Source organism: Camelus bactrianus, chromosome 12, assembly GCF_048773025.1.
Source record: "Camelus bactrianus isolate YW-2024 breed Bactrian camel chromosome 12, ASM4877302v1, whole genome shotgun sequence".
Taxonomy (NCBI): Eukaryota; Metazoa; Chordata; class Mammalia; order Artiodactyla; family Camelidae; genus Camelus; species Camelus bactrianus.
In genome coordinates, this window is record NC_133550.1 from 19,699,878 (window position 1) to 19,713,586 (window position 13,709).

The 13,709-nt window shown below is 38.3% G+C and overlaps 1 protein-coding gene across 3 annotated transcripts in view; it reads right to left on the reverse strand.

Moving 5' to 3' along the window:
• Positions 1-13,709, reverse strand: part of ANO6 (anoctamin 6) — a 187,002-nt gene that overhangs the window by 63,143 nt on the left and 110,150 nt on the right. For all 3 annotated transcript variants that reach the window (XM_045523605.2, XM_010964168.3, XM_045523606.2), the window contains 3 exons: positions 2,456-2,521; positions 1,270-1,557; positions 940-1,053 (listed from right to left, as the gene is read on the reverse strand). In XM_045523605.2, coding sequence (XP_045379561.1) covers positions 940-1,053; positions 1,270-1,557; positions 2,456-2,521 — 468 coding nt within the window. The remainder of the gene's footprint in view (positions 1-939; positions 1,054-1,269; positions 1,558-2,455; positions 2,522-13,709) is intronic.

Here is a 13,709-nt window from a genome sequence, read left to right on the forward strand (position 1 = left end):
CATCTCAGAACGGAGTCCCTAAAAAACGTCAACACTCTGCGGTATTGCCATCATGACAAGAACCCAGACAGATGCCTTTTTGAAAGCCCTGTGATATCTAGCGCACAGCCAGAAAATGGTATTTCAGAGGGGAACGGCCTGAATTACAGAAAATGATAAATGAAATGGTCTGACATGTATCTCTCTTACAAAGAACTAATACTTTTTTGGTCGATAATAACATCTTCTAGTAATTATGAAAAGAGCTGACAGATATATCGTACTTACTACATGCCAGGGCTGTTCTAACATTGACATGGATTCATTAATCCCCACAGCAACTCTATGAGGTAGGTACTATCGTTATACCCATTTTACTGATGAGGAAGTTGATAAACAGAGAGGCTAAATGATTTTTACAAGGTCAATCAGCGAGAAACTGGCAAGCAGGTGTTCCAGCCTGAGTCTATGCTCTTGGCCACTGCTTTCTTTTTTCTTTTCTTTTTTTTTTTGGTGGTGGTGGGGAGATAATTAGGTAATTTTGGTGGGGGGTGGGGGGGTAATTAGGTTTATTCATTTATGTTAGAGGAGGTACTGGGGACTGAACCCAGGACCTTGTGCGTGCTAAGCATGCACTTTATCATTTGAACCACACCCTCCCTTCTTGAGTCTGTGCTCTTAACTGCTAATCCGCACCGCCCCACACATTAACTATGGGAGAGCTACAGTTTGTTCATTCATTCATTCACTCACTCACTCATTTAAACTCAGGGTCTTCCCTGTGCCTGGAATTCAGCAGTGAACAATACAACATGATTCCTGTCCTACATGAGCTTGTACCCTTCTGATATATTGTCTTCATTTTACCCAGGAAAAAACAAAGTCAAGAAGATTAGCCCTTTCCTGTTAACACCGGAGGATACGTGAGGTGCTTTATTTCATTTTTGCCATCTGACTTACATCATGGAGAGGGAAAGCTGCCTTGTAGATCCCGGAGCTCACAAGCTTGTTAATCCCGAATTTTTTAACATTGTCCGTTATTTGATACTTGATCCGAGAAAGGATGAAGTAAACCTAAAAAGATGCCGAAAGAGAGTGTGTGGTTTATACAGGGTAACTAACCAGTCACTGTTTACCGTCTTAACAGGAATCTGTAGGTGTATTTCTTTTCTTTCTCTCTCTCTCTTTTTTTTTTTTTTTTGGCAGCTTTTAAAAATCAAACTAAACCACTAAATAATTCAACAGCAGGTTCTAAATCACCCCCAGCAGCTAAACTTGGTTTAGACTTACAATGCGGCTTCTGGTGGCTGGATTGAAGAATGTATCTCTATCCTGAATATAAAAGTCATTCATGCGGCTCTTCTCAAAAGGGGCAGTGAAAAACTCTTGCTCTGGCTTGATGATACTCTCATCCACCTGGAGGACTTTGGTAAACCAGTTGAAATTACCGAAGGCTGAGGACCGGGTTTTCAGATCATTGGGCTTCAGAGGCAATTTGATGTGCATTATCTCAGCGTATGTACACAGCACCTCCCACGGGGCGTGCACTTTTACAAATACAAGCTTATCATCCAACACCTATATTGGGGAGAATGAACACACAAACCAGGATACCAACTATTTTCACATTTTTAGTGCACAGATTTTTCTTATGTTGCTGGTAGTTAAAACACATGTGCAAACACGCACACACGACACTGGTAAAAGTGAAGATGTAATAAAAATAGATTTGCAAACCATCGTACATTTTTGCCTTAAAGATAATTTCTTTGTTCAAATTATTGAAAAAGTAATTAAAATCCTTATAGTTCTTTCATAAAATTACCAATGTTTTAGATGAAGAAAAGCAAACTTGTTAATTTTTAGTCCGAATTAGTAACTAAAAATAAAAATACTAGAATATTCACTGCAGTGGTGTTGCAATGACAATTTTTTAAATTTCTCATATCTAGAAGAGGACTATTTAATGTATTACGTATCTGTTCAATATAGTGTTATACAGCCATTAAAAAGGATTTAAAAGAATTATATTTATTGATATGGAATACGTAATAAAAGGAAAAAGCAAAAAACTGAAATAATTTTTGTTTTTGGAAGGGAAAAACATCTATATTTGAGCAAAAAAATGTTTAGAAGGATTATAAGATTATTTATGGATAATTAAGGTATAGATGATTTTTAATTACACTATTCTTTCATTTTCTAATTATTTTTGGTAAACTATTATTTGTATAATAAAAAAGTCTTTAAAAAGGTTCTTGAGTAAGTACATTAATACATATATTTATGACTACATTCTTTGGCTATTAAAAAAACTGTGGATCTGAAACATACATTCCAAAAGGCAGATTCTGACTGACTCCCCTCCCAGCCCACAGCGAAGGCATGGCTGGAGTGACATGTTTCAGATGCCATTCCAGCATTCCAAGTAACATGTAGGCTCCCAGCCGAGGGCTGCAAAGGGACTGACACTTACTGATCTGGTTGCTTCCAGCTGCAGGCCATCACAAATGAGGTTAGATTCATAGGCTCGTCTTTTTCTCTGTCAAAAGAAATCAGAAAGTATGTTAGGCTTTTAGTTTTACCAAGGGAATAAGAAGTTGTTTGTTTTTTTATACAAAAAATAAAAAATAAAAACAAACCAATTTGAACGTGAGGAAGAGACAAAACAACACAGGAGCAGTGAAGGCGCTCTGGCTGGCGGGGACCTGTGAGTGGGTTGGATTCCTCACATGGAATTCCCTTGGCACTCCAGAAGGCCCTTGGTTGTCCCTGTGGGTTTGTGACCATTTGCGGTGTGCAGAAGTCTCTGGCTTTGCCACAATTCCAAGGCTTTTTTTGGCTTACGAAAGGTTTTACACTCAAATGGAGTTTTTTTGAGTCCTAGTCACGGATGTCATTTACCAGAGTTATAGTCCAGATCTGACACGCTAGACTTTTAAAATCTTGCAGACTTTCAAATAGTTCAGGTTTGGATGTGTATTCACCTCTGCAGGCCTTGACCAAATTCGATAAAACCAGCTAGGCAAGTTCGGCAAAATGCAAAGAAATTTTTCTCTCTGCAAGACTGAAATGTCTGTGAAGCTATAAAAACTTCTGCATCTACAAAAATAGGGAATTAATTCATCAATAACATATCTGTCCATATTATGCAGACATTTAAAAAGATACTGTATTTACTGCTATCAAATTCTATCTAGCTTTTGCCAAATTGTGTCCTAAACTGTAAGGAAAGTATATAAAGGTAGAGACTTTTTGCCCTTTTAAGAGAAAAAGGAATCTCCTACACTGCTGGTGGGAATGTAAATAGGTGCAGCCACTGAGGACAGTATGGAGATTTCTTAAAAAACTAAAAATAGACTTACTGTGTGACCCAGCAATCCCACTCCTGGGCATATGTCTTGAGAAAAATATAATTCAAAAAGACACATGCACCCCAATGTTCATAGCAGCACTATTTACAATAGTCAAGACATGGAAACAACCTAAACGTCCATTGACAGAAGAATGGATAAAGTTGTGGTATATTTTATATATATATATATATATATATATATATATATATATATACACGCACACACATACACACACACACACATATATACATACATACATATGCGCGCGCACAATGGAATACTACTCAGCCACAAAAAATAAACTAATGCCATTTGCAGCAACAATGGATGGACCTGGAGATTGTCATTCTAAGTGAAGTAAGACAGAAAGAGAAAGAAAAATGCCATATGATATCACTTATATGTGGAATCTAAAGAAAAGGACATAAATGAACTTATTTACAAAACAGAAACAGACTCACAGACATGGAGAACAAACTTATGGTTACCAGGGGGTAAAGAGGGAAGGAAAGGAAAACTTGGGAACTTGAAAATTGTACCTCTTAGGGAGTGATAGAAATGTTAGCTGTCTTGACTGTGGTGGTGGTTTCATGGGTGTGTACATCACTCAAAATTCATCAAATTGTACATCTGAAATGTGTGTAGTTTACTGTACAGGAGCCAAACCACAATAAAGGTGTTTAAAAAAAGACAGAATGCTTTTGATGATGAAGCAGTTAATGCTGCTTCACGAAAAGAAGAAAATGAGTAGACAGAGGGGTTAAGCACACAGGGTCTGAAATAAGACTGCCTGGGTTCAAATCTGGGGCCACTAACTTACTAGCTTTGACCCCTGGCAGGAAACCTAAATTCTCCTGCCTTATTTTCTTCACCTATAAAATGGAGAAAAACCTCACTGGCTTCCTTCTGAGGTTCTCATGAGGTTATGTGATTTAAACCATATAAAGCAGAATTTCTATTTCTAGTAATCACAGGAGGTGAACTGGACCAATTCTCCCACTGAAGACAACTGAGAATGCTGGATTAAAATTAGTTTTTAACTTCAGCGGTTAACAAGATAGAGAGAAATTACTGGATCAAAGCCTAGGGGAGCCAGTGGGCCAGACAGTCAGGCCAGTCTGCTCAGCGGGCACCACTCAGGATCGGCCAGCTGTGAATGGGCAGAGCTGCTGGGCTACAGACGGTGCCTAGAACACAGAAAGCACCTAATAAATGGTAAGTAGGTGCTGTGTGAAAAATGTCAAAGGCGAAAAGGTGAAAAAATACACCTGGCATCTGACTAAATGTGAGTCCAAGTGGAATCCCTAATATATTTTGTGGAATTATCAGAAACAGAATATTGCTTTATTTTTAAATATTTAATAAATGGTGACATAGTCCTTACCATGCTGTTCTAAGAGCTTTACAGATATAATACACTTAACTGCTTGTTATGACTTGAGCATATAATAGTCACTTAGAGGAAAGGCGACAAGTGCTATGGGTTCCCTATAAATGAATAAGCCAAACCTGCTTAGAAATTTCTAGCCCAGTGAGATGAGGGCCATGGTGGGGTGGCTGGAGGTGAGGGTTTCCCACTCCGCTCCCAGCAGGTGGCTGCCCGCTCTAGCTGCCTCCTTCCACCCCCCACATTCCCAATCTCTGCAATTCACCGGCTATGTTTTTCAGCCTTTTCCACCCCAACCCACCCTATCCCCAACCTCAACTTGGGAAGCAGTTTCAGACCCACCCTGCTTCATACCCAAGCTATGTTTCTTCACTCGAGACCCTAATCTTCATATTTTGATTCCTGCATGGCCGCCCAGTCCCTGTTCCTGATGGCTTGTTTCTTTCCTATTCTGTAAAAGCGTTTTTGATCTTTCAAACAACACTTGACAGAGTGCTTGACACAGAGTATATGCCCAGTACATGTGTGTTGAAAGAATATACTCAACAAACACTTACGAATTCACTCCACAAACATTTCCTGAGACCATCCTTCAAAGTGTGGAAGATTCAAAGAATTTAAAATAATCTGCTGTAGAGGAACTACAGAGAAACTCAGCGTCCAGTGACCTAGAACTTTCCCCAAAACAGGACTTCATGTATTTATAGCACTCTAATGGACATCTGACATTCTTTTTTTTTTTAACTTAAAAAAAATCTTTTAATTTTAAAAAAAATTGGGGCAGGTAATTAGGTTTATTTATTTTTGTACTAGGAGGTACTACGGATTGAACCCATATGTCGTGCATGCTAAGCACACACTCTACCACTGAGCTGTACCCTCCCCGCTTCCAGGCTTGTTTGTCCAACCCTTCAAAAGAGCCTGTGAGCTCCCCAACATTCTTCTGATAAATTCCTTGTCTGCTTAAATTAGAGCTCACTTCTGTTACTTGTCAGCAAGAATCCTAATGGAGTAACCACAAACTAGGGAAAACCTGCTAGCCTAAAACCTAAATCGCTGTGCAGTGGAAGGTGGGGTGTTCTCCTAGACCGGACACTCTGACTTCCTCTCCTGCAGGGGAGGTGACTCAGCCTGAGGCTGTACAAGGGGCAACCCAGACTGTCTCACTAGTGGGTCATAAGCAGGCTCCAACTGTCTTCTGTATCCTCCAGAAGTCAATTAGGAATAAGTGCAGGTAGGACGTGAAGGCTCAGACCCAAGGATTCTAGCTCTTAGGAACAAATGTCCTTCTACTTTAAAGAGGAGAATCCGTCAGAACAGGGGCTTCTCTGGTGGCTTAATGGGTATACGAACAATGAAGTGCTGATAAGAAAGACATCACGTGGCTATACTAGCTGGCCTTATTAGAATTTCCCATCACAGGCCCACCATGACGCACAACTGTCCCCCTTCTGGCCGCCACTCTTCCACTGAGGAACTTCCACTGAGGTTTCAAATGTTGAAGGTGCTCCTCACCCTTGACACCTGACTCCCAGGCCAGCAGACTCTGCAGGTGACCTCGCCTCATTCCTCAACCGGCAGCCACGCCTGGTGAATGCCAGCACGTGTCTTTCTTCCTACTCATAATCAGGTGGAAGCCACCTCTCTTCTGGGTGTCAGGAGATTCTATCTTTTTCTTATCTTTCCTCAAGCTTGCTTCAGCTTCTTTTCTCCAGTCTCTTATCTTCATTGCTTTCACTCAGCCAACAAGCACCTTAAATGTTTCCCATCTTTAAGATTATTAAATTCTTCCACAGCCCTGGCTACTGTGGAGTTACCATTCCCACTCCTGGAGATGTCTGTCTTTTAATCTTCATCTCTTTAGCACTAAGAAGTGGTCTATAACAAAATACACATGCAATAAATGTCTGGTGAAAGAATGAGTAAGTGAGTGTGGATGGTGGATTGATAGCTGCCTGTTACACAGGAACTGACTGAGGAATACAGATTAGTGCAGTGGAGGAACTGGGCTCCTCTTCCCTGAGCCCCAACACCTCCAAATTGTCCATGAACTTTTACTTACGAGCGTTACAGGACATGATGGAGAAGGGGAGACATAGCTGAGTTCTGAGGTATGCTAGCACCAAATGGCTCCAGGGCATCCAGAGCAGGAAGTGATTTCCAGACTCCTTGGAGTCTGAATCACAAGATGACAAAAGGGGGATGGTTCAGAGAACCTGGAATGAACCAGCCCCACAAGAGGATAGTTCTGTACTCAGACATACCGAACACAAACTACGCCTGTCTTGGTTGTATCAACTGCATTGACTGTGACCATGATAAGCTATACAGTGCAAGTTAGACGTGGTCCAGGAGGGACCATGGTGGGATTTCGAAACTGAGGGCATAACTCCTCATCACCTCATGGGACTCTCCACTCTTAGATTTCAGTTTAACAGTTGCCCCTCTAGCTCTTGTAGTATTGCTTTTCCTTTTTCTTCTGGCATAATGGTTAGATTCTGAGTCAAAATTCACCTCTTGGTTCTGCCATTTGCTAGCTCTGCAACACTGGGCAAATAAACTTTGCAAGTATCAGTGGCTTCGTCTCAAAGATGGGATGACAAAGAGCTTTACCTTGAGGGTTTTTTTTTTTTAGGATTAAATGCCATGAGGGGTATAAAGCCCTCAGCATGATGCTGACACATAATATGCCCTGTAGACACGTTAGCCATCATTATCTTCCTTCTCTGCCTTCAAGTTTGCTCAGCTTCCCTTATTCCTTAAAAAAAAAAAAAAAACAGCCAAAACAAAGAAAACCCTTCTCTACCCTGTAAGCTTTAGAGGCTCATGACTTCTTTTTTTTTTTTTTAAATGCCAAACATCTGAACAAAAATAGGCAACTTCAACACACTTGGCTTCCACAATGTGCGCCCGGTGACATCTTAATCCCTCCATTGGGATGCCAATGACACCATTTTACCAGGACTCCAGGAAATGGATCTTCATGCTGAGTCTTTTAGCCCTCCCTCTTCTTGACTCCTTATGCCACTAGGTTGTCCTGGTCCTCAGACTACCTTCTTTGATCTAATGGATGTACACCCTTTTCATTCTCTAAAGAAAGAATTAATATTGTTAAAATGGTCATACTACCCAACGCAATCTACAGATTTAATGCAATCCCTATCAAATTACCCCTGACATTTTTCACAGAACTAGAACAAATAATCCTGAAATTTATCTGGAAGCACAAGAGAACCAGAATTGCCAAAGCAATCCTGAGCAAAAATAACAAAGCTGGAGATATAATTCCTCTAGACTTCAGACTATACTTCAAAGCTAAGGTAATCCAAACCACATGATATTGGCACAAAAACAGACACAGATCAATGGAACAGAATAGAGAGCCCAGAAATAAACCCAAGCATTTATGGCCAATTAATCTATGACAAAGGAAGCAAGAATATTCAATGGAGAAGACAGTCTCTTCATCAAGTGGTGCTGGGTAGCTGGACAGCTACATGCAAGACAATGAAATTAGAACATTCCCTTACACCACATACACAAAGAAGCTCAAAATGGTTTAAAGACTTAAATGTAAGACATGTCACCATAAAACTCCTTGAATGGAATAGGGGAAACACTCTGACATAAATCATAGCAATATTTTCTTAGATCAGTCTCCAAGGAGAAAGAAAGAAAAGCAAAAACAAATGAGACCTAATCAAACTTAAAACATTTTGCACAGCAAAGGGAACCATCAACAAAACAAAAAGACAACCTAGAGAATGGCTGAAAATATTTGCAAATGACACGACTGACAAGGGCTAAATTTCCAGAATATACAAACACTTCATATAACTCAATATAAAAAAAAAGAATCCAATTAAAAAATGAGCATAAGACCTCAATGTCATAAGACATTTTTCTAAAGAAGACACACAGATGGCTAATAGGCACATGAGAAGATGTCCAACATCACTAATCGTCAGAGAGATTCAAATCAGAACACAATGAGGTATCACCTCACACCTGTCAGAACAGCCATCATCAAAACAGTCTACAAATAACAAATGCTGGAGAGGATGTGGAGAAAAGAGACCCCTCCTACACGGTTGGTGGGAATGGAATGTAAATTGGTGGAGCCACTGTGAAAACAGTATGGAGATTCCTCAAAAAGCTACAAGTAGAATTACATATTATCCAGCAATTCCACTCTTGGGTATATATCTGGAAAAAAACAAACTCTAATTTGAAAACATACACGCACCCCAATGTTTATAACAGCACTATTTACAACAGCCAAGACATGGAAGCAACCCAAGTGCCCAGCAACAGACAACTGGCTTAAGAAGATGTGGGGTGTGTGTGTGTGTGTGTGTGTGTGTGTGTGTGTGTGTGTGTGCAATGGAATATCACTCAGTCATAAAAAGAAAATATCGCCACCTGCAGCAATGTGGCTGGACCTAGAGAATATTACGCTTGGTGAAATAAGTCAGACGGAAAAAGACAAGTACTATATGATATCACCGATATATAGAGCTTTAAAAAATAATACAAATGAATGTGCATACAAAACAGAATCAGACTATTTAACTAATCTCAAATAGTTGAATATTTAGGTTATTTCTAATTTTTCACAATTATAAAAATCCTTGTAGAACGATCTTTGTGCATCCTCCTCAGGATGAAGTCCTAGAAGCAGAACTGTGAAAGAGTGCATGCAATTTTAAGTTCTTTAATATATATTGCCATCCTGCCTTCCAGAAAGGTTGTACTAATTTACCCTACTTTAGTTCTTATTTGCTTCTTTACAAAGAACCCCTGAGATTTTTGCCCGATTTCTCTCGATAACTGGGAGAGCTTGGAGTTGGTTTATGACGCCCTCTATTTTACTGCTAACTATAAATACTTGAATAGCTGAATCAAGGACAGGACATTTCTATTTGCTTAAATGTGTTCATCAGTCACCTCAGTGTTACTTTAATAAGACAGTTCTCCTTATTTCCCTTTGGCGTGGCAATTCACAAAGAACTAGTGGAATATGTTAAAAATTGATCAAACCAGTTTCCTCGGTTTGTCAGGTAGCTAAAGTAAATTAGCATATGTGCCCTATTTGTCATACAGGCACGTATCAGGAAAAGACTGCTTACTTAAGAAAAGATTGCTTAAATCTATTTAATATGAAATCATCAGCTTTACTTCTTCATAGCATTTACACTTGGATAAGTAACAGTGTTCTTGACATTTAAAAAAGTTAGGGTAGAGCTGTCTTCCATGTTCAAAATGAAAGAAAATTAATATTGCATATTGCCTGACGTAGCCACTGCTCAATAAATATTTGTTTAATAAATGAACATCTGAGGATACCCAATTCTTAACTAAAAATTATCTATGTGCCTTGTTGGAAACCTTACACATAAGAACCTAACCTATGTTTCTAGTCTACGATCTGTATTTGGCAGCGCAAAATGAATGTACCAGACTTATTGGCTCTGAAAAAAAGCTCAGTCATACGTTAGACTATGCTGTAAATGCCTCTATCTCTAGGGGATCAAATTCACTGGCACTGCAACCTGGATTTTTTTTTTTTTTTTTACCTTTTTCTAGGAAAGCCAAAGTGACTATAATCATTAAAGACCTGTGTACATCACAGGAAGATGCATGTGATCTATTACTGTTGGTGGAGAAAGGTACTGGGGGTTCAAAGCAAAGAAGGACAAGATCATTTATCCCACCCCAGAAATGGGAAATTTTATTCCTACTTCTTTTGAGAGATTAATAAAGCTGTCAGAGGAAAAAGAAAAAAGAATAAAGCAATCAAAATCACAAAGGACAGACTGGCATAATTAAGGAAGCTTTCTGTCCCCTAAGCACCTGAGATTACACATCTCATTTGGCTTAATAAAGTCATTGTTGGAAAGGACTCGCTTGTGAATTACACAGTAATAACACTGATTTTAAACACCAATTTCTACGATTTTCTTTACGTCGCTCAGCTTTTATGCATAAAAAGCAGGGGTTGCAGTGTCCAAGAAACAGTTTTACTGAATACACTGTGATGATAATAAATCAGCACAAATCAGTTGGGATTAATGATATACAGGCATCGATTAACTTCAAATATTCTTCCAGCTTTGTTAGGCAAAATACTGATGGTCACATCATCGTCTTTTTCAACTTTGCCAGTCTTTGTTACGCCTACGGATATGGATAAGATGGATAAGAACTAAGCCAAAGGTACTTAATTTGAGCAAAAAAATTACTGTCTAATTACTCTAAATGTTTCTTATTAGTTATATATCACGTGCTCAACAAGGTTTGGTAAGCAGGAATAAATTATTTAATGGGGACTTAATTTAAATTCACATGTGGGTGATAAAACATTTAATGCTAGTGGACCAATCTGATGAGGAATTTAACTCAGATAATGTACGTTCACACGGGGACAGAAAACAGACAAGCATCTACATAGTAGGCAAAGAATGGAAGTGAATATTTAGCTGAAGTTCTTTTCCAACTTTTCTTTTTAAATTAACATTTTTGGTGTAATTACAAAAATAAATAAGCAAATGGTAACTTGGAAATTTTCTGAGAAGGAAAAAAAAAGTCACCTATTATCCTCTGCTGAGATAACTATTGTAAACATCTCAGGGTAGTGTTCTCCAAACTAACCTACCCGCTTATATGAACAACATGGAGCGCTTGCTTAAAATGCAGGTTCGGGGGCCCCTCTCCTGGAGATTCTGGCTCAGCAGGGCCAGGATGGAGCCTGAATTATCTAGTTTTAATAAGCAAAGCAGAGGACTCTTACCATCAGAAGAGTTTGAGAAATACTGGTTTTTAGGACACATCATTTGTGTGCACATAAGCAGCTGTTCTTTGTGATTATTTATCCCCTTCAAGCTTGTTTTTTATGAGAATTCAGTATTGTTGATTGTTCCCAATCCTTCACCCTTTTACAGATGAGCCTTTAAAAAAGTGAGACATAGGTCACTGTTGGGACCAGGGCAAATAACAGCTTCATCATTCAGAACCAACTCACAAGGACCGATCAGGAAAAGGGTTTTCTCTTCTCCACATCTTTGTGAGATGAAATGAAATAATCAGATTTTACTGTTCAGGTTTTCACTAGTCTTCTTTGTTTGTTTGCCTGTTTTTAAGGATTGGGCCCAAGGACACTTCCCATTTTGGAAACAGGAAGCAAGATTTGGATTCACTGCTCTTGTGCTGGGTACTCAAAAATAAAACCGAATATGCTTATACCAGCAACACGTTTCGTAGCTGTAATTTGAAACTGCTGATTCTAATTTAATTTATTCCTTTTAACCTACAATCTTAGTATAAGCAAGTAGGGTGTCAAGGAAAGAGATAAAAATATAGAGAGCTCCTCTCTGCTTTCGTCTAAAACATTAAGAAGGTGCAGCTAAACCTGATTTCATTTCCGAAAACAGAAGATTTAACACCTACTAAAAGTTACCTGAGCAAGTGAAACCGCCCAACACTGGTTGCCATCATATAGCCTAATATTTTTCATGGACTATTTGTGGCAAATGTGTCATTTCCAGGAATTTTAAAATGCTATTCTGATTCTTTATAATCCCCTTCTGCCATCCCTTTATTTCTTCTATTTGGAGAACATATGCCAATGTTAAGTTGACTGAGTCATGCCTTCCCTTTATGAGGCTCCACGGGATAAATTTCCTTCTGGGGGAATTTTTAGACATAAAAACATCATATTTCTTTTGAACAATCAGTTTTGTTTTTATCGTGTTGAAGCTTTAGACTATGTTACTGGTAATATCCCCTTATTTCTTAGGCTACTAGGAAACTCAGAGGCAAATCTGCAGCTGAACTCTTACCTTCTGAAAGGGATCTTATGGTTGATAATAAATCATTTTGTTTATTACTTTGACACAAGGCTTCATTTTATTTTTCTGGCTTTTACATTTCTGTCACTCTGATTTCCTCATCTAATTACTTTTATTCTTGGTATGTTTCTGTAAGTGACCTCAAATACTTTTTAATGAATTATGAATGAATAAATAACCTATGTTAACACAGTATTAGCACAAATAAGTAAAGACTATAAAAATGATACACTGCATGCTGAAGACAATAATGTTGTCTGAGTTATCTACACCATTAATTATCATGTTATTAACCACAAATAATCACAAACTTAATGCATATGGGACTTAATGAGAAATCAAGCCATGTGACCACCTTGATACCCAAAAAAAAAAAAAAAAAAAAAAAAAAAAAAGCATGTGATAAATTTTAAAACCCCATTATAAAAACTCATCTAGCAATCTAGGACTAGAAGGGAACTTCTTTAACTTTTAAAAGAAAGCTACCAAAAATTTATAGATCGTATGATATTTCATGGTGAAATTTCAGAAACATTCCCAGTGAAATCAGGAACAGTGATGAAATACAGTCGTGACTACTGTATGTTACTGGTTTTATTCAAGAGGTCCCAGCCATTGCACTTGGACAAGAAAAAGAATGAAGTATAAAGAAAGGTACAACAAAACTGTCATTTGTAGACAATATGGTCTTCTTTCGAGAAAACTTTAAACAAGCAGCAGAAGCTATTAGAACTAAAAAGTTTACCAAGTTTCCTAGATAGAACTTAGGAAAGTGAACAGACTTCTCTTTTAACAATGTACACAATAATAAATCACAAACTGCACTTTAAAATGTTATCTGACAACAGTAACAAAAACTTAAACAGTTGATAAAAATGTATAAGATCCTCATAGGGAGTACTATAACCTTACTAAAGAATGTAAAACGTCAATAAATGGAGCGACATACTGTGTTCATCATATTAGAACTGTCTGATGAAATTTTAAACATTTCCAAAGAGATCTCATCCAGCTTTTAGGTAAACAGTTCCAGCCTCAGGAAAACTCATCTAAAATAACGGGTAGCAGTTTAAAAAGCTCACAGGATCTGTAACCAATTAGTCAGTTGTCTCACATTTATTGAAAGTTTGGATATAATTT